Source organism: Lepisosteus platostomus, chromosome 4 (assembly GCF_059453375.1).
Source record: "Lepisosteus platostomus isolate fLepPlt1 chromosome 4, fLepPlt1.hap1, whole genome shotgun sequence".
NCBI lineage: Eukaryota > Metazoa > Chordata > Actinopteri > Semionotiformes > Lepisosteidae > Lepisosteus > Lepisosteus platostomus.
In genome coordinates this window covers 59,919,466-59,942,044 of record NC_142614.1, presented here as the reverse complement: position 1 = coordinate 59,942,044, position 22,579 = coordinate 59,919,466, and the positions used below count along the sequence as shown (strand labels likewise).

The 22,579-nt window shown below is 35.8% G+C and overlaps 1 protein-coding gene across 4 annotated transcripts in view; it reads left to right on the top strand.

Moving 5' to 3' along the window:
• The first annotated feature begins 506 nt into the window (after window positions 1-506).
• trpm3 (transient receptor potential cation channel, subfamily M, member 3) overlaps window positions 507-22,579 on the top strand; it is a 224,582-nt gene continuing 202,509 nt past the window's right edge. For all 4 annotated transcript variants that reach the window (XM_088630092.1, XM_088630090.1, XM_088630091.1 and 1 more), the window contains exon 1: window positions 507-1,104. In XM_088630092.1, coding sequence (XP_088486218.1) covers window positions 934-1,104 — 171 coding nt within the window. In that variant the 5' untranslated portion in view covers window positions 507-933. The remainder of the gene's footprint in view (window positions 1,105-22,579) is intronic.

The window sequence follows — 22,579 nt, the reverse complement described above, 5'->3', positions numbered from 1 at the left end:
CAAGAAGGCACTTATTATAAATATAAATCTGAGGCTTTTTCTGAGGATACTTCTGTTTCTCGATTTATATGAAAGTGAAAGCACTATCGATATTTCTATATACAGACATAATCTGCGTTCGTTTGTGCCCCTCATTCCCAGCCTGTACTGAAAGAACAGCCTACCATACTAACTATACAGTCAGTAACCTAAAGAGTTAAATCAATTTAAGCACTTTCTAAGAAGACAGTTATTAAAGCCATCACATGTTATGATTTTCTCAATACCAGTGCTTTTATTCAAAAGTAAATGACAATGTCTTATCTGTTTAGCATTGTATTTTAAAAGACAGTATGCTGTTTTTTGCATGCTCATTCAGTGTGGAGTAGCTCTTTATGTTCTTTTTCCCAAGTTCTGGTTTTGGAGAAAGTGTCGGGATCTGCAATTCCTAAAACCTGTGCAAGAGAGAGATCCCAGTTGTGCTGTTTCCTCGTAATGAGCTGAATAAGTCTGAGGCAGTGGAGAATGGAGCAGCAACACAAGCCAGCTGGTCTCTTTTGCTCTCCTCTTTTATCTTGGTAAATACAAAGGCTTTAACGCACTATGAAGAACAGAGCCCAGGCTGTGAACTCAGGCAGTTAAGAAGGAAAGCGAACGCAAGACAGAGAGAGAGAGTGTGTGAAGGAGAGAGAGGTGTATTCAGAAATGAAGTGATTTGGAGCAGCATTTGCTTGGCTGTTTCAGAAGCAGCACTGAGACCTGAATAGCACTACGCGACACAAAAGGCGTGGCTGCTATCAAGCCACCAATTTAGAAATTGCTCTGAAGGAGAAAATGCAATAACAACAACAGTGTCAGGCAAGCAGACTGTGACTCCCGTGCTAACCTGATGGGAAACTGTTGAGCTTCAGATGAATCAGGTCTGGGCTGTCTAACAAACCTCTCATTTTGGAAATGGCTAAGAAAAAGTGGGGTAGCCGGGGGGAGGTGGAGAGAGGGTGTTCCACACGGGACGACGCGTCAGGACGGGCTGCCAGTCGCGGACGTTTCACCGAGTCCTGGAAGAGGTTAAGCTCAAGACAGGGGTCAACGAAGCGGTCAGGGCTTTCTTCTCAACAGACACTGGTAAGCTGGAGCCTTCTGTCCTTCTCTACCTGTAGCAGACAAAGACATGCAAGGGGGCAGAGCACGTGCATGTGTCAGTGTGTGTTCAAAGTTTAATAAGTGTCAGGATGTCACAGTGGTGCTGCTTTAAGTTATTGCAAACCTTATGACTGCAAGCCGGAAAACAAAGCCACTCAGTTTTGCACTGTTGTTGATCAGGCTTTTTTTTTTTTTGGGGGGGGGGGGGGGTAGGATTGGTTGAAAGAATTGTTTTTTAATTGTGTTAAAATATAGCCATACAGAGGTTGTGCACAAATTCTAAAAATAAGGAGTTCTGTTATAAAATGTTTATACTGCATTTATGTTTAGGCACAGCCTCTTCTGAACAACACATTAACTGCATTAGAATTATCAGTGTTTCTGAGCTGCCCATCTGTTTGTGACAAGTGCAATGACATTTGTCAGGCACAGAAATCAATGCATTTTACTTTTAATATAACGCAATGTATCAGAAGCCAGTGTTTCATAGTATGTAGCTTCATACATAAGTATATAGGTACTATTAGACTGATGCATGAGAACACTTTTGAGTGATTTATTTGAGCTGACCACATGTCTTCATGGGAGGAACTCTGCATGGCAGGTGATAACTGTTGTCCATTAGGAAAACCTGGGAGAGCTGTTAAACACAGACTTGGATCGGGGCCATGCTGAGGGGATCTGTTGCCTAGACATCAACAACACATTACTGAACTCAAAGCCCAAAGCAGTTTGCTTGTAGATGTTACATCACTTACACTAACAGCAATCTGTGCATTCAACAAAAAACACTGAGAAAATACTTTCAGCTGTAAACATTTCATTATAGATTGGAAGCTCAGTTTCCACTTTCTTGTTCTATACATGGTTCACAGCATTGTCCAGAGATTTTTAAAACTGCACATAAAGTCTTTGCTCCTTAGAAGAAATGTAAATGCTTGCTCTGATTTCAACTCATTTGTATATGTTTAAATCACCTTTCTGATGGGCTATTTTAATTTTACCTTTGTTGTAATTGCTTGTTTTGTATCAGTCTGTAAGTACTATACATTTTTCAGATATTGGGGGAAAAAAGTATTTGAGAAGTTATGCATAATCAGCTGTCAATAACATTTAATGATCCTCAGTTTCTAATTTTATGTACTTTCAGAAGGATCTTATGACAGAATTAGCTGGATAATACATTTCTGTTTCTGCCCCTTTCCCTTGTCTTATTTTTCTTGTGAACAGAATTTATTTAGGATCTGTATGACTGGTAAACTGTGGGCAGAGTTAACACAACAGAATGAGTCTTGACTGACATTCAAAAACATATTGTTTTTTTTTTCAATTGAATAGATAGGAAAAACATTCACATAACAAAGTACAAACCCTAGTTTTGTGCAATGGATAAAGCATTTTATAACTTGATATTTTATGACTCCTACTGCTTTTGAATAATAAAATTGTATCCACAAATGTGATGTTACAATAGAAAATGTTTATGAATAATAATGAATAATGAATATATTACTAGAGCCCTGCAAAATGTCTTGAGCTCAAATAATACAACAACAGTTTTGAAACCTCAGGATGCCAGCCAACTTAATCCAAATAAACAGGTGTAAAGAATAATTAAAGTAATCACAGCAATATTCAACTAATTGTAGATCATCCCCTAACAGTGAGAGCATTATGAACTTTATTCAACAGGTGTTTGTTTCATTGAATGTGAATTAGCAATTAATCACAGGCTTGCATATCTAAATTAACATTAGTGATAATTAAGATCTGTTAAGGTAATTTGACTCAGGTAGTTTCAAAGCCTTTTGCTCTAGAGAAATGTGTTAAATTCTGTAGAGATAGAAGATAATATTGATGGGGGTTTTGACTTTCTATGCCCATATATTATATAATGTAAGGAACCCCATCTTCCGACACCTGTAGTACTACACAGTTCTTCAAAAGGAACACAGTATCAGAATTAATATATGTGTTACCAGAGTAGCACAGATCCCGAATAAAGCATCTGTACCTGTACCTCTAAAGAATTCATGTGGCCCTGGGGGGATGCTGTGCATAATACTGGTTGACTGGGTGATAATAGTGCAGAGAAATACAGTACCTGTCAATGATAGCTTACTGTGTTTAAGACATCAGTGTTTCACCTCCAACTTATTCATTTATGAATTACTTCCTTTGGTTAAGTAAGCTTTACTGTTAAATGTTAATTCTCAGTGTTATGGAATGGACTGTAACTGATGTATTGATTGCTGTATTACACTTCAGATCAATCTCATTGATTTGGTTTCATTGATATTTTGAGGTTTTCTGCTGAAAGTCAGACTAGTCAGTTGGGTGAATTTCCTATATTCATAGACTCATGCAATGTTAATCAATACAGCTTTGTATGATATTTGAATATATCAAAGATTGTTTCATAATGTAAGTAATGTTAGGGTATAATAGCTCTTTGAGCACAAAACACTGATAACCAAATCTGCTGATCTTTGTATACATAAAGAGATTGCTTATTCAAACACTTTTGATTCAAAGCTCAATTTTCTTCATAGGATATCAATGACAAATGTTTTTTAAGGATTTTAGTTTTTCACCTATCACTGACAAACACTGACTGACATAGAAGGAATATCATGCCATCTTGCTTAAAATGTAAAGTTTCTTTGACAAAAGATGTATTTATTTTTATGAAAAGTTTATTTCAACTGCAGGAAGTCTAATATAAAGATACTATGCACATTCTTCAGATCCTCTTGAGAATTATTTTTGTATCACAATTGTGATATCTACAATCTCTAAAACAGTAGTCAGAATCTGTGAGAGATTAATAGTTTCCTTATCTTTCGATGGGTAACCCTACATAGGATTCATTACAATTAGTATAAGAGGTGTTTTGTATTAATAACAACATACTGTATTATGATTTATTTCTCTTGACTATTTGCTAAAAACCCACAAGATATTTACATATGGACGTATTTAACAATATGTGATGAAATTAATAGGGCTTTATATATTTGCCTCTTGTTTAACATCACTGCTGAATATCTAGGAGGTACTGTATTACAGTTGCCATGGTAGCCCCAAAGCAACAATACATTGCTTAACATATCAGCAAGTGTCACTAGCCTTTGTTGACTGCTTAAATGTCTGTGCTAAAATGACTGATTTTTGGTTTCGTGTTTTACTTAGTGGTTACATATAGATGTCCACAATGACAGATAATTGGACAGGTAATTACATGAGTATTTACAGGACGTGCACTTCCTGTGTCATCTAAAGAATAGAAAAATCATGCCAACTGAAAACTCATTCTGAAATACTGTACCAAACATCTGTTTCTGTACATACTATGTTAGTCTGCAGAGCTGCTAGGTTGCCAAATGACATGACTGTTATTTATGAACCTGACTCTCGGTATTTTAACATAATTGTTAATGGTCTTATAATAAGAAGTCTTATAATCCGAAGTGTTATTATAATCAAAGTTTAACTTTTCAAATAAAAAAAAATCTGTGTCTGAGAATAAAAAATCAGTATTCAGGAGACTGACTACTGTAACAGTACAATGAATACATATAAAACTTCATTTAATATATCAAGATGTGAATAAATTAATATGAAATGTCAAAGACTACTGTATGAATAATGTTTATGATTTACTGATTTATTTAAATTGCTGCAGGTCTAAGCGTAATACTTATGTAATATTATGTATTTAGTACTGGAATTTGAGATATCAACATTGACAATATGGATAGTATGTATGCTTTGTTTTGAATTCCAAAGTTACAGAAATATCAAAATTGGGAAATGTAACAAAGTTCCATATAGCTACATTAAGTACATTACTATATGAAGCTTTTTGTCCAAAAATAATTCAGGTATTATCTTGAAAATTAATGCTTTTTTTCTTACTCCATACTGCATACCATATACAATGGTTTGCTATGAACTCAATGTAGAGTACAGTATCATCAGCTCTATCCTACTGAGGATGCAATGAACAACAGTTTTCTGTTAATTTCTAATTAGAAACTAGTTAACGGGACCTCAGAAACATTGTTTTGGCCAATTATGTAGTGTGACTAAATGAACTAAATAATCTCTTCTTCCAAATAACAACATTTCTTTTTACAAATTTCCAAAAAACAATCATTTATTTTGTTAAAATATTTACTGTAGTTAACCTCATCTGCATATTTCCCTAAGCATTAACATGCCAGTAAACAACATATGGATGATTAATCAGGGTGCTATCATTATCTAGTATGCACCAAGATTTATGAAAGACGAAACATTTAAAATCTGAATCCTTATATGGCTTTTTCTCACCTCTACGTACTGTATCACATTTCATACTACTGGGCATTATCCATTCACTTTTAATAACTTAATGTTGGAGACCTATACAGTCACAATAACTGCATAAAAAACAAAAACTATACCATTTTTCTTTAAGAACTGTTCTTTCATGGTACTGACAGTAGCCTTTAAATTAAGTATTTTTAAAAATCAATTATCTTTAGTACAATGGAACTAAATATTAATGAAAGTTCATAATGCAGACACTGCTCTCAGTCATTCTGAAGGTCTGTTAAAGTACAGTATCCTTGGGGACTTTGTAGACATGCAAATTATTTTTTTTCTACTTTTCACGAAGCAAGGAATAGGTAATTACATTTCTGTCATGTTAATGCATTAATGACCTGATAGCTACAGTGTATCCCAAATAAATGCTTTCATCTGGAAAAATACTGTGCATTCCCCAAATAATTTTTAAAGTCTGCAGGATGATCTTATAGAGAAAAATAAACTATTTCACTTGAAAAACATTAGTAATGCTAACATTTTCTAGCATATCCATCCACCACTTTTCTAATTGCTTCTTCCAATTCATGGTTGTGGGAGATCTGAAACCTAACCCAGCACCAGTCCATCATGGGGTAAACAAAGACACAAGCACAGACATGCACTCACACCAGGGCCAATTTTCCCAGAAGCCAATTAACCTACCAGTATGTCTTTAGACTGGGAGGAAACCAGACCACCTGGAGACAACCCACATGAATTTGGTTAAAAACATACAAACTCCCCCTGGGAATTGAACCCAGAGACCCAGCACTGCGAGGCAGCAATGCTACCATGCTACCTACTAGATACTGTATATCAAACTGTGCACTTTATTATACTAAAGCTTACAACTGTAAATCTAACTCCAAACACCCTCAGACATTTTATTTCACTTTCAAAGCTGTTTCTTTAATGGCTCTCCAGAAACGGAGGAATTTATCACACTTGAAAAACAATTGGAGCTCGCACTTTTTCTTTTTCCAACCTGTGCATTTGTAACAGCCAGTGGTCGTTGAGCTCAATACACCACACCGTCCCAGGGAAATGAAGAGCTGTGAATGCTGTCCTTCAACATGATTGCTGTTGAAATGCTTGGCCTCTGGAATTGCAGGTGCTCTACACCGCCTTGCTGGGGACGTACTACTGAAAGGAGGATCAGTTCATCTGTTATTCACGGTGCAAGAAGCTTGCAACAACAAATAAGGGGACACTGGAGGGTGACATACTGAAGGATATTTAAGATGACTCTACCTCACCCCCTGCACTGGATCTGGGTGAAGTTTAATGATATCCCTTGGTTGTCCATGGTCACAGTCGGCTAATAACACAATCCGGCCAAATCCTGTACACCAGGGCTCACGGCTAATTCTGCTTCTGAACTGATCACTGCTTGAGGTATAGGCAGCCCCTGAACATACAGGATTTTCAAAAAACAGAGTTGGTGTGGTAAAACTAAAAATAATTCTCTGAAACTCTGATAAAGGGTCTAAACTTTAGACCCTAAACTTTAGACCCTTTATCAGAAATGAAAAGCAAGGAAGGAAGTTAAATGTTTTTTGTTTCCCTGAAACAGTTAGATTGGAGAGGCACAAATTTGAGTGACAAACATACAGTATTCAGGATTTATTTTCAACATACTGTATACGGGTTGATTTACATGCTCTTAATTTGCTTGATTTTTTTTGACTTGATTAACATATCAGAATATATCAAAATGTCCTTTTTGTGTTAGTCTGTACCTTATATGTTAGTGTGTAAAATCTTAAAATCAAAACAGTAAAATAAAGTTGGTGAAAAAATCTTAAATTTAATGTTAAAATGTGCAAACAAGTCATTTTAATTAAATATTTATTTAAAACAAAATTAAGTCCACTTTATGAATTGCAGTTTGTTTTATAGTTAGATTATTTTATGTTAATCAGCTAAAAACCTAAATAGGGAAAAGTACAGTATACAGTACTTAAGAGTGAAATGACTGTAGATAGTTGTGTTGTCCACATGCGTTTATGGACAAATGGGCTAAAATGGATTGGTCCTCAAAAATACATATTTTTGCCCTTAAATTTAGTTCTGGTCCATTTTGTGATCAGAAATACCAGTTTTGTTACAGTCTATAAAAAATGTGTCATAGTGTAAATGCTTTGGATCTGTATAAAGGTGGGACTCACCTTCCTGTTCCTTCTCGCTTGAGAGATGAAGAGCTAATCAATGGTCTGCTTCTTACTGTGTACGTTTTTTCTCTTTTAGCCATTCACCAGTTAAACCCTAGCAGCATACATCCCATTGATAGACAATTGCAGAAGACACTCTAAGCCATCCCCCAACCTTGTTCCCCAACGCCCACAGCCTTTTCAAAAGAGCTCTGTTGTAAATGTACTTACCAGGTGTTTACAGTTGTGTAATCAGCCTCAATTCACTGTCGATTCTAAAGTCCACAGGATTGACTTTGTTAGTGCATTTCAATACCAGAATTAGGTAGTGGTGCTCATTGGAAGAGTTGTTTAGCAATGTTTTTCTTCGTATACATGGTAACCAGTCTTAAGTCACTGTGCAATTCTAACAATATTCCTTGATTTATTTTTTTTCTCTTCATTATTGTGAGATATCTCAGTTTCTGGTTGTATGTCTTTGCCCATGAAAACACTTCACTGCAGCACAGATGTAAACTATTAAGGCTTTATTCATTTAAACAACAAAAGTCTATCTCTCTGTGCTAAACATCTTTAGATTCCCTACCTACAGTACCATTATAGCAGCTTAACAGCTACATAAAACCAAGCTAGGTGGTCTCCATTTTATGCTCATCATTTTGTGGTACCTGAAATGTCAAACAGTATGCTAGATGTTTGTCCACTCTTGAATTTGGTCTAAGTGTTAAGCAATTTTAATTAGTGTTTGCTAATCCTCCTTTTTTGGTGTTACATGTGAATTTAGCTAGTTTACTAACTATAGCTAACTATATAAGCAGATGTCCTGATACAGATCCCTGTGGCACTACATTAATTACATTATCTTAATTTGCTGTTCACCCAGTTCTCAAACCAAAAACATGCATTGCCATGAATGCTTACCCGAAGAATCTTTTAAGAAATTTGTCAGAAGTCTTCTAAAAAGCTAAATATACACTCATACCCCGGTATCTGAACCTAATTCACTCCTGAAAGTCTGTTCGGAATTCCATTATTTCTTATGTGGAAAATTCCACCCTGTACCGAAATTCACTCAAAAACCACCCTAAACATATAATACCATACAGACCATTATAGCAAGCTTGGTGAACAAAGCAGTTCTACTCAAATAAGTTAACTATAGCTGTAAAATAATTAATGATATCATATTTACATTTGTCATTCTTTCGTAATAGATTACTATCCAAGTGATCAGCTAGAACAATGTGCATACTGTTGTCGACTATAGTTTTCTCTTCCTTAGGGTCCCTAATGAACAGCAACTACAAAACAAACACACAAAAAAACACTTCGAAAACGAGAGCACAAGCTTTTGCTGCGATCGTAAACAAAGCACTGCTGCCTCACGGCATCCTTAACCACAATGCCTTGGGCAGAAACAAACAGGTGCTGAATTGAAATGTTCGTAGAAGGGTCTTGGCCAAAATTGGTCACTTTCGAACTTCAAAGTTCAGAATAGCGACATTTTGTCCTTATAATGAATTATAATGTACCAAAACATATGTCCTCAGTCTTGGATGAAGCTGATTGGCCATCCGCCTATTTTCTTAACTCCTTAAGCTTGCAGGGAAGCTGTAGCCTAACCTGACAATGGCTGCAAGGCAGTATACACCCTAGATGGGATGCTAGTCCACTGCAGGGCACACACACACTCACACCAGGGCCAGTTTTTCCCAGAAGCCAATTTACCCTCCAGTATGTCTTTGGAGTGTGGGAGGAAACTGGAGTACCCAGATGAACCAACGCGAACACAGAGAGAACATACATGTACAGTACAAACTCCACACAGAGAGGACTCAAGGAATTTAACCCAGAACCCCAGCACTGTGAGCAGTGCTAACCACTGCGCCACCATACTGCTGAAGCTGCCTGTAAAGAATGTACAGTCATGCAATATTGTGTTTATAACGTACCAAATACTGGAACATTTCTTATTAATTAATATGAATGATTTGATACATTATTCATTAATGACATTTATATCACTTGTGCATTACATTTCATGAGGACTATCAGTTGCAAGTGCTCTTTGATTTTTAATTTGAAAAGTGACTGTGTAATGAGTTCAGCAAATCTTTTGCTGAACATTAGACATAAACATCGACATAAACAAATAATACATTGAGTATGCAGCTCATGCTTTTTCAATTATCAGTGATAATATTGGTTAAAATCGGTCATTAAATCCATTTGAGACTGTTTCCCTCATACATTGTATTCATTAGAGTCACATAATATACCACAGATGCTGATTAGCTCCTGGAACAGAGGATCACACTAGCGATTTATTTTTTCCTGACAATCCCAGTCTGTTGAATTGCAGAAAAAAGAAAACCGATGTAACAGTAACCAGATAACACTTAATTAATTTTAAATGAAGCAAAAATTGCTTTTATTAAGCATATTATAGACTGTGAAATACTTTTTCAAATTAGAAACTCCCAATGTGAATTGTTCCTTGTCTTTCTTTCTGTCTACATTCAGGGGAGGGGTTGGTACAGTCTGTCTGCAACAGAGAGAAAGTCCTCCATAACAACACTGTGATTACATGTCTGTAAGCCATGGTTATAAAATAGTAACTGCATGCAACTAATATGCAATTAGCTAAAGAGTTTTTAAAAATAAAACCACACACATAACACAAGAACTAATTAAAATCCTGAAATCCTTATTTTGCTTTCAATCCACTGCAGCTAAATATATCACCAACTTATTCTGTGGCACAAGAAATACTGGTGGTGATGTTCATTGACTTCCTAAAGAAAGAAGGATTTTGATCAAAGATCCCTTGATCTGCTGTGGCTTATTAGAAGAAACATTGTTTGGCTTTTTGGCTTAGTCAGGTATTCTAGTGAAGTGTGATACCTGTAGTTTGGTTAAGCAAACTCTCCTGAGATAACAGCAGATTCTTTGAAGTGCACAGTATAACTATACTAGGCTTATAACTGCCCTCCACCCTCTTAGACCATGACTAGGCATGTCTTATTCCGAGTGAGGTCAGTAATTAAGCTGTGAATGGAGTCATTAGACCCCTTATAGATGTAGACAGTTTCCATGTCTGAGCCACATTATTGGTCCTCATTTTTATAGCTGGTTGGACTAGGATAATTGGGGCAAAATACTCTGTTCAAAGTACAGCCATGGTGTCTCAATTGAACCTACACTTCACTGTTATGAGATCAAAGACTTGCCCACTACTCTATGCAGCTCCTCCTTATTTATATAGGTTCTTATACTCCGGAGAACAGTTATTCTGTTGCAAGCACTCTGACAATCTGCTGGAAAGTTAAGGGGCAGATGAAAGAACATTTATTTGTAGTATGGTGAAATAACTACCAGTTGAAACATCACAAACGGAAACAGAAACATATACTGAATACTGAATATTTTGGGAAATGCACCAGGTACTGTAACTCATCAGATAGAAAGGCACTAAAAAACTGCTAAAAATTACATTTTTTTTGTTTTGTTGTTTTTATCCTTATTAAACACTAGAATTCTAGCCAACTCCAGAATACCTTTTATAATAGCTTTCATGTATTGGGCCCATCGTATCTAAAATCCCCAAACCTTCTGGATTTGAAATTTAATTCTACAGCACACAAGGGATTAGCTGCCTACTGTATGACCTCAAAGGTTAGCTAGGAACATGTTTTTTTAAATGACAAAGCAATGTGTACATCATACTCTATCAGAATGATATAGCAGTAATTCTAGTAATTGAAAAGGATGTTGTGTCTGTGTCTTTGTACTCCATTCTTATATGAGATATCATTTATCCTGTTATAAATGAAATGCATTTAACTTTTGAAACGAATGAAGTACAGTCATTTGCTGGGCTTTTTTAAATGAATTTTTAATTCAGTTGTGATCAAGACTTTTTTCATTCTTAATCCTAAAAAGGATTAAAAATTTGTGGAGGTGTCAAGGAGGGGTTTTTCCTTAGGTTGGTATTTCTTCAGGAAGTTCTTCATAATACTGGTTAAGTTTGACATACTGATTATATGTGGCTGTAGTTGCTGTGTTACTGTCTCAAATGTTCTACTTTTTAATTTCTGTTTAAGAAATTAAGGCACATTTGAATTCAACACAAAGGAAATATTCCTTTGTTTCAGCTTGCTCATACTGATGTGGTAAAGTTCCCTTTTAACAAATCTACTGTATATCTTCTGAAAGGGTGCCCAGTTTAAAATAAGAATTTGGAAAGGATTATAAATATAAACTTTACAATTAACTTGTTTGGCAATCTTCCAGACAATAGACTGGATACCAGATAGCATAAGTTGAGTTCTAGTCTTTTCTGGAGCATATTAAATAGTATGATCTGTAATATTTTTAAAATGTAATCAGCAGTTGGAAGTTGAGATGTGACAGTCATCTGAGTTTTTTCTTCCTGTTTTATAAAATCAGCCTACTACTGAAAAACGGGTTTTACACTCATACCTCAGTATCCGAACCTAATTCTGTTCGGAGGGTGAGAGATCGTAAATCGAAAAAAGAAATTCCATTATTTCTTATGTAGAAAATTCCACCCTATTCCGAACCGAAGACAAGTTCACTCAAAAACCACCCTAAACATACTGTATAATACCATACAGACCATTATAGCAAGCTTAGAGTACAATGCAGTTTTACTCAAATAAGCCAACTTTTTAAAATGAGAGCACAAGCTTTCGCTGTGATCGTAAACAAAGCACAGCTGCCTCAAGGTGTCCTTAACCACAATGCCTTGCGCCTGCGCAGAGACAAACAGCAGTTCGGTTGCGCTGAATTGAAATGTTTGCAGAAGATTCTCGGCCAATATCGGTCACTTTCAAACTTCAAAGTTCAGATTAGTGAAATTTTGTTCTTATGACAAATTACAAAGTACAAATTCTTCATGTTTGGATTAGCGAAAATTCCTATACCGAACGTTCCTATACCGAGGTATGAGTGTATTGTATATAGTTGATTCACTATCTGATAATTGTAGAACTGTGACCTTTATGTAAAAGCTGGTCCTGTCTGCTGAGGAACATCAGGACATTGAAAAGTGAAAAGTATTTTCCCGTTTTACACTTATTATATAATCTGTTTAGGATCATTCTTTCATATTTCCATTTTGATTTTACTCAAAGGTAGAAGATGTGAATATCATACTACCTGCTGTGCGTAAATATAATCAAGTCTTTCCTAGATAATTAAATGCCAACTGGAATATTGACTGTACTTCATAAGACGCATACCACCGAACAGTTGAGTATGGTCTTGTAGTGTTAGTGTTGTATAGGACATGAATAAACAGTTTTAAGATTTCCATTAGAGAGATTTATATCCCAGCTGCCAGTGCCAGGTTTGTTTGATAACGTAAAGTACATTTTTCAAATGATTGATCTGTCAAAACAGTAAGCTAATGACACTGGTCAGCCTTCAAAGTACTGTATATGCATGTCTAAAAAGGAATGGATATTACTGGTTTTTATTTCATCTGTAGGGCTTTAGAATAATCCAAACCCATTTGCTCTTTGAAGAATTACCCTCAATAGTAACAATGAATAATACTGTTAAGTTTGATTAAATCCACTTGTGAATTCGTCGCCTGAGATTAATCTTTCTTTAGGACTGAGAGCCACTGGGAATCTGCCTTTTTTGCTGCCACTGAGTAAATACTGTATAAGCCTGATATTCTGTTCTGAGACATTTGATAAAGCTACTGTATTTTTAAACTGAATATTTTTATATTTATAGTACTTTTTAATGAAGTCATACATTTAATGGATGTATAAATGATATACAAATAATTGGTTCAAACCAGCATCACACTGTCTTTGGATTTTATTTTCATTTAATAAAATATTCCATTTTCTGAATAAAATGTACTAATCAAAATAGAGTACTGTGAATCTACTGTATACCCTACCGTAATTTTTTAAACCATAATAAACATTTAAAAAATCTATACCTCCTCAGAAATGTTAATTTAAAAAATAATTGCACTATCCAAATGAAATGCCCTAAAGTCTATTTATTCTTATCACTTTAATTACTGTGCAAACCAGCATGTGGCAATCAATACAAACCTTCAAATGTGACTTGTGTTGCATGGAGCAGCCCTCAGTTTAACTGCTTAAAGGGATTTCATGGGAGCCGGTTCTTAGTTTTGGTTTCATAGCAACCACAGCTCATCAGACAGCTCCACAATTATGTACAGGCAGCTAGGGTATGCTAGTGATCTACCTGTGTATATTTAAGATATGTATCTTGGGAACTTGCACTGTGCTGCGTTCTTTATCCTGGCTTAATTTTTTCTGAATAGAAATAAACAGTCTGTTTAACCGACAACTTTATCACAATGCTGTGCATAAGATTAATGCTCTAAATGCTCTTCAGTTTGCACATTCCTTGCCCTTGGGAAAAGTGAGACAGAATTTGCTCAAGGGATTTTTTTTGTCTCTCACCCTTATTTACTGGCTCATTTAAGAGGAGCTCTTAAGCTCCAGTAGGAACACAGAGAAACTAATATGTAACCAGAGTTGTACGTTTTTTTTTTTGCATAGGTAATTTTCTTAAAATGTTTATTCGTTGCTTACAAATTTTACCTTTATTTGTTGTTTCTATATATTTAATTTTAAAATATACAATCTGGTCTTCAGCAATATTGAAATGCATCATTTTCTCTTCTGCTGTAGGTTTAAATGTTACTTCATGTCTTCCAAATAATTGATTACTAAAATATTACCTTCCCCTATGTTTTCCATAATAGATGTCTTCTTATATTTTTACATTTTCTTCTTGGTTTTGCTTGACTTTTGCTGAAGCTTCCTATAGTGCATTCCTAGAAATGCCTGTTGTAGTCTATCGCAGCGTTACCATTGTCTAAAACCATGCTACAGCTTCCTTTAATGTGGAACTTTTGCATGTGTACTGTAGTTCACTTATTCTGTGATAAGATTTCATAGGGAGTTACTTTTCAATAACCCAGTACTTTAAAAGCATTTACTAATATATCATATAATTCCTTTTTAATAAAGTATTTAACAAATTAGACAAGTTTTTAGAGTGGATTGTAGTTCAGTCACTTTGAAAAGGGGGTTATATCACTACAGCCGATGGGAGCAGTGGTTGGGGGTCTGGTCTAGTAAGCAGAAGGTTGTGGGTTCAGTCCTACTGTAGATGAGGCAGTGTAATGTACTGTACCCTTAAGCAAAGTATTCCACCCAGAGCTGCTCCAGTATAACATCTCCAGCTGTTTAAATGGGTACAAATATAATTTGCTTTGGATAGAAGTATTCCTTATATACTATGTACTACTAGTGGTGTGAGAGTCTTTTATTGATGACAATATTCACTTTACCAGTTATTTTGTAGCATACCAACATTTAGCCGTGACTGGTTTTGATAACCTTTCTTACCAAAACCACTTCTAAACATTTCTTAATTGTAGTTACTTACAGTAGCTCCTATTGTAACTGTTTAAAGTCACATATTTTTGCATGACTATGTTTTTCCATGCAAATTGCCTCTGTCATGTTAACTACTGTGTAGTAGCTCATTAGAGGGGTTCTAGAATATTTCACGTTTAGAAAATTAACATTACAGTATGACCTTTATTACTGTGCTTTCCTGTGATATATCCTCAAAGTCCAGTTTCATTGTTTATACCTTACAATAGGTTGAGAAGCAGGAACAAAATAAAAATAAAATAATAGGAAACTAATAGCACACAGCATGATACAGGTGGTATTAATGGGTCCTTTAGTTTGCTCTAAGACAATCACATTACTTGATACATCTTCAGAGAATTTTAGAAGTGTTTTTTCAATTTTTTTTATTTATTGAAGAATTGCCAGGTAGCCTTTCCAGGTTTTGTGAAAAAAAAAGTATTACCCACCCGTTTATTTCAAAAGAATTTAGAACATTCTGTGTTGATTTTACAAGAATGTTACCATAGATTTTAATCCTCTTTTGGCTTTTGAGACTCCCCATACAGTAGTGTAATTTCAATGACAATATTTAATTCACACCACATATGCAGGCTGTAAATGTAAACTTTGACTATACTTTAATATGGTGTCCAGAGGATAGTCTATCATCTCCAGAAGTTTCTTTCAGAGCTGATATCACTGTCGTGAAATGAAAGACATATATATGATTTACATAAAATGCAGCTAAAATATTAGTTTTTTTAAGACTACCTAATTTTTACAATATCTATTTAAATAAGTACATGGAGATTACATCATTATACATTTTTTATCCTTTTGTCTTTTTATTTTAGTGTAACTAGCTGTAAGATTCAACACTATAACTACAGTGAAATTGTAATATTTTTTATTTCATTACCAATAACACCATCGTTTTTGAAAAAGTAGGTATTCTAAAATCTAATTTTGATAATGCAATCTCTGTAAAATATTACTGTTAAATACTGTAGAAATCCTTAAGACTTCTGTTTTGTCTTGGGGAAAAAACTTAGATTTGACCTTTTGCTGAATTCGTTATTAGTCTGTTTCAGTCAATTCCCACCAGTGTCATCAGGAAATCCCAGAGGCATCAGTAAATGTCTCTATCAAATTCCTCTTTAAAATCAGTTCTCAGGTGGTTGTTTTTTTAGGTGAATTGAAAGACTATATAATCCATAAGTGTTTAATGGGTGTATTACAATTTTTTAATTAACTAATGATAAAACTCAGAGTTAGAAAATCTCTAATTCTTATCTTGTTAATGGAATACAAAACCCCACAACCTGAAGTGAAAGAATAGTTATTTGTAAACCAGACAAGACAAACAAGGCACACTTCAAATTGTACTCTTCAAGGGAATGTGTTGGCTTTTGACATAATTAAGCTGCAGAGAGTAGCTCTCTTCAGAGTTTAGCTGTCTAGGTGGAAAAGTAATTTGCATGCCAAGTACTCTTAATGTAAAACAACAACACAATACAAGAAAAATAAGCTTGAAGTCCCTTAAAATAATTAGTGACTTTGGAAACAGTTTTCCCCAATACAGTATGTACTGTATTGTTCAAATTATTGTTCTCCTTTTCAAATGTGAGTGTTTCAGTAAGTAAAACACTTGACCTCCTTTTATTTGTAACAGTTCTGTTCTGAAATGAGCAAAGAACACCCAAGGTAACTCATTCAGTCATAAACGGTCATGCCCAATAATAATGTAGTGGTACACCTCCTGCAAACCAGTCACTGGACCAGTACTTCCTTAAGGTCTGGAAATAAGAGACTTTCAGCACTTTCCACCTATAAAGTATAAACTCTTATGTGACTGGCAATCTGTGGCCTCCCCTTCTGTGCAAAATATTAAACCCCATCTGAGTGGACAGTTCTGTACCTACAGTAGCATGTGCCCACTCTGTGCTACAGCAGCTGAACATGAATAATGCTTTGCACGGCCCCTAGAAAAAGACTGTTGAGCAACGGCAAATCTCACTTATCCTTTTTTCTTTCATCATTCCTAAAATGCAAACAATTTAATTGATGGTGGTGCTTCGTGGCCCATGTCATTGAATGTCCCAAGTGACTGTATAAGAGCTACTGTATTGCACCACACCCACACCTGTATCAGTGACATGACATGGGGTCCATACACACACATCAAGGAGGTGATGATTTTCTGCCAGTCCAAATTCAATACTGATTTAAGAAGACTAATTTCTTTCCATGGGAATGTTGCCACTTGTAGATATGCTTACAGTATATACTGTAGGTCTACACCTTTACCATTTCAAAAATTCAGGAGAAATGTTTACACTGGAGAAAATGGAAACCACCAGTCAGCATTATAAATAAATCAGACAATCAATGAATTGGAGTACAATGTTTAGTAAATTCCTGCAAACATAATGTTTATGGATAGAACTACAACAGTACATTGCAGCATGCTTTACTCTTAAAATATAAAACTTAGCTAAAGCTAAACATATGCTTGATCACATTGATATTAAGACATCTAAAGAGCACAGATACCAATTATAGAGATTTACAGACTGGAAATATTCTGTACACTTTTCCTTTTAATTTTCTAAAAGGATTAAAAAAGTGCCCACAGTGGCTGCTAAAACTTGGATTCCTCAGATTGGCAAGAAACTTGTCTGAAGAACAAAGACAGCTCCTGGAGAGTAGGCGGGAGAGTGCTGTCTCCAGAGTATAGTTTTGGGTTTTCATCCCACACTATCAAAATAAATCATTCTTTAAACTGCATATTTAATATATTCTAATGTACTGGGGCTTATCAGTAGAAATGACCTTGCCCGTTTTAATTATTCACTCCCGCTAAAAATGAGGCAAGACCAATTCTATTACATACAGACTTGTAGAGGTTTCTTGTAATGAATTGTGAAGAAGTAAGATTTACTTTAATGAGCCATTCTTAAAAGAATTTTTCATTTTACACCCACGATTCAAGCACAGATGAAAGGTATCTTGCTGATGAAACAGTTCCATTGTTCTAAAAGGTTTATTGCTTTGTATCCCTTAATTGGAATTAAAAAAATCGGTTAGCCCGGTTATCAAGGAGGTGAAACATCTTTAGCTGTTTTTTAAGCCCATGTGTCAGCCTGTGGTCAGGTCTTTTTGGTCTTTCAGGAAATGGGTGGATAAGATTCCAGGAGGAATTATCAACTAAGAACCAAGTGTAATACAGCCTCTTCCCATTCTGTAAATATTCTTTAGACTGGCCAGGGTGAGGAAAGCTGGGTCGGTTAAATTGTTAAAACATGTACAGAAATGGTACTTTCTCAGAAAATACAGGTTTTGTCCCAGATGGAGGGAAGTATGACAGAACCTCTGTCAGAAGATAACCCTTCATCTTTTTTTTTATAAAAGGTAGTGCCCTTTGCAGGAGTAGGAGACTTTAAGGATGAGCTCCTCAGTACCTTAGAAACTACATGTCTAAGTGTCCTGTTTGCTGCCCATGTTATTTCCTCTGTAATTCACCCCAAAACTAAGGAGGTACTGCCATGGGAACAATCGTTTGTAAATTCACTGCTCATAAGTCATCATTTCACTTAATGGATGTTTTACAGAGGTAAATCACTGTACCAAGAGCGCAGGTCTTGCCTTCAAAAGCAAAGACAGGAAATCAAAATTGTATTGGAGGATTTGGTTATTTGGTAATAACCAAATGTAAACACTGTAGATATACAGTACAAGCATTAAATGCAATTTTTCCTGCCATGTACCATGAAGCATGATTATTTTAGAAAAATATGTTTTCTACTTAATTAGAAATTGACTCTATATTGGTCTACCTGCACTATTTTACATGCAATCTGCCACAGAAAACCAATTAGAGCGTAGTAACTTTGGTAATAAAGCAGCCATTTTAAACTCGGGAAGATCTCAATGATTACTCACCAGGCTGCTGGCAGAAATTACATACATGACCTCTAACAATTGATTACTTGACAGGAGACTTGATCCTTTACAACCTCACAATTTAAACTTCTGAAGCTGCATCTGATTAAATTTATAAGTGAATACTGCTTTGGAATCTTTTGTTAATAAGGCTGTCAAGATACGGGAGGTATTGCAGAAGAATTTGTACTACCATACTTCTTCAAATTAAGACAACTTTGAATTTATGAAACACTTACATAGGTGATATTTCATCACAGAGAAAAAAAAAGAAACTTTGAAAAAATAATTTTAGGTGTTCATTTTCTGCAGTAAAAATAAATGCTATTTATACTATAGTACAGTTAAGCCTTGATATTCTCAAGTTCTCCATTCACAATTTCACCTATCTGAGCATAATTGTCAGTGACCTATTTATAGGCCATGGTTTATTGTGTCTGATTTTTACTACAAATTGATATATTAGTATATATGACTTACATCATAGCTCACATGATTGATAGATTTACAAACCTGTACAAGCTCAGATCTCCTAAGTACCTTCTGAGTTTGAGTAATGCACTTTTACAATTTACATTTCCCAGAGAGTGCCCTAGTCTGTTCTGTTAAGATGGTTAGAGAGTTCACCTTTTCTGAAAGAGCAAATGGTCTTCTTCCCTGGAATTCTAAGCTATAATATTTAACTCACATTGCAGAGGATGCTTTGTGTATTCTGTCATCAGTCAGTTCTTACAGGTGAAATTCCTCTTCCAGTTTACCTTATGCTTCGGCTTAACTGGCTTGCTCCAATGGCTGACGTTGTGTTGTGATATTGAATAGAATGATCACAACATCCATTATATTGTTATGTTGTCCTTTCAGAACTGCTGTCCTTTAACCACATATTATATGATTTTCTAACAGGGTGTTATGCCACTGTAAGTACTTTGTCCAGGCTTTCCAGTACAAGTTCCAGCATCATGCATCCCTTCTCATATGTTTGATAAGAAATGTTAACAAACAATAAATGGAGGCAGTTTTCAGTCATGTTTTAATGGATACTGTTACTGTTTGACACTATTTGCAGGGAATGTAATAAAAACAGGAACATTAATAGGTCAAGATGAAGCAACTTTTTTACAGCCCTCTCCTCTATAAGTTTAGCTCCAAAACAGTTTGTGTTTAACTCTTCCAAAACGTATGGCTTTATAAAAGATGCCTGTATTGCTTGCCCTGGAAGTCTGGGTTTTCTGGACAGCTTTCTGGGGAATGAAGTTCAAACAAATGTCTCCAAACCTTTACAAAGTGTCTTGTAAATGGAAGACATCAAATGTTTGTGAGTCATGCTTTTTTTATTTTTAGATATAAAACATATAGAGTAGTTTGTTGAGTTCAGATTACATGATTTGAGACTGATCTGAGGCCAGTCCTTAATGATTAAGTTGCACCACATGCCTAGGTGCTCATGATTACAATGGGCAGAACCAAATGGACGAAAAGGATAAATTGCCAGACACTGCAACTGCTCTGAAGTAGTTTTACCATATTGCATATTCCATACCATATACAGTATAGTATGCTGGTTTATTTTCTCCAATTAAAATAAGTAAATTAAGTTGTCAATTAAATACACATCTGTTCTTTTAATTAGTCAATTACTGTCTGCACTAGTACAAATTTAATACCACAACATTTGCTTTAACTTTGAGCCCGTGAAGGAAAGTAGTGAAGACATGAGACAAACTGTGAACTGTCTAAAACAAATGGTCAGTGATTAACTCCCTTTCAAAAAGTCTGTATAACTCAGAATCAATAAGAAAGATACACATAAAAAATCTTGTGCAGAAATACTGTAGCATTTTTAGGCAACAATTTAAAAACCGCAAACATCATATCCAAGAACAGGCTGGAAGTTTTCATACCTTGCAGACCCAGCTAGACTTCAAGTGTTCGAGTGAAGCATGCAGAGCCTACCAACAGACACAAACTGGATTAACTTCCAAAAGTCACCTTGTTTTTCCATTGCCATTTTGTAAAGAGGCATTTTTTACATTTGTTGGTGCCTTTAGCAGTTAGTGTTTAAAGGGGAACTGCCAGTTCAGACCGATTATTGAATCTCGGTAATTAATTAATTGACGTTATAGAAAAATTTGTGAACTAGGTCAAAGTACTGAAAGTAAAGTCGCCACGTTGTCGCAATCGACGTGATGCAGTCCTTCTGGCTCAGTATTCACCGTAATGAATAATGTAATGTTCGAGCGATTAAGCACAGGTTGTGTAGCAGACATTTCACAATGGTATTTTTATTGGATTGAAAGAGATGTGTTCACAAACCTGCTTCTTTACAATGGAATAAAGCCGCATCACGTCACCGTAAATTTTGTTGCCTTGTTATAAATTGCAGAACATGGCCCCGCACATACTTGGCAATTCGTCTATTTTGTGATGTACAATGGCGGTTTTACAAGTTACTCTGTACTTTACTTTGGTTTGAAATTCACCCATCAATTCGGATTCTTTGTAACCCCAAAATATAAAAATGGTGTTGCGGTGCTACCACCACATAGAGGAAGAAACACCCTTCAAAAAGAATTAATTTGAGTTTAAATATCAGCGCGGTACTCCGTGTAATATTGAGTTTGGAGAGACTTCTGTAAGACTGTAGGAGAGGGAGGAGCCGCGCCGAGCACAGATAAAAGTCGACGCCCTGTTTGAGGGGGCGGAGGCTAGCAAACAACAGGGGGTGGAGGAAAGAACTCAACCTGTCCGGGTGGAAATGTACAGAGGGACGAGGGGGGGAAAAACCGATGGCTTTACACTCGTTTACGCTCGACAATCACACTCCCCTCCGGGACTGCCACTGGAGGGTTCTCCTCTTGCAGAGGTCTGCTACTCCTTCCAGGGAGCTGTTAAGTGTGTCTTAAACGCCCCCCACAACTGCCGCTCGTCCTTAATCAGCCAGGGCAACTATGGTTACTAAGGCAACACGTCGTCCTTATCCAGGGCCCCACCTCCACACTGAACACACCCCCACGTTGTGCCACACCTTGCAGAAGCATTATGCTAAATATTAAGGTACTACGATTTTAAAACTTCATCTCACTAATTCCTGGGACAACCCAAATGAAATCCAAATGCCAAAAAAAAAATCCAAATCCAAAGTAGTTTTCTAGATACACAGCAACAAAGTACTAATTTTAGTTCCACAACTTCATGTAAACCACATCGGAGAGAAAACAGCAACAGGACTAGATGCTGATTAAAACAAAATCATTTGCAATAATGAGACCAACTACTCAAGCAAACTCAAAAATTGCTATTAGTAAACAAATTAGTGAAGCGGGCTTTCCAAGGCTCTTGCAAAATACAGTGCTTCTCTCACTCTTATGATATTGTAATTGAGGACTCTACCTGGTGGATTGGAATTAGGGTACTCTCAAGTGATCATTTCATGTACAGTACATGCACAATGCTGAAGCAACAGCCCAAGATCAACACTGATTTTTTAAATTTGCCATTTGAGACATTTTTGTCCAGCTATGAACAAGCAAAACTATGATGTGTGGATACTGTTGTAAAATACTGGATTTT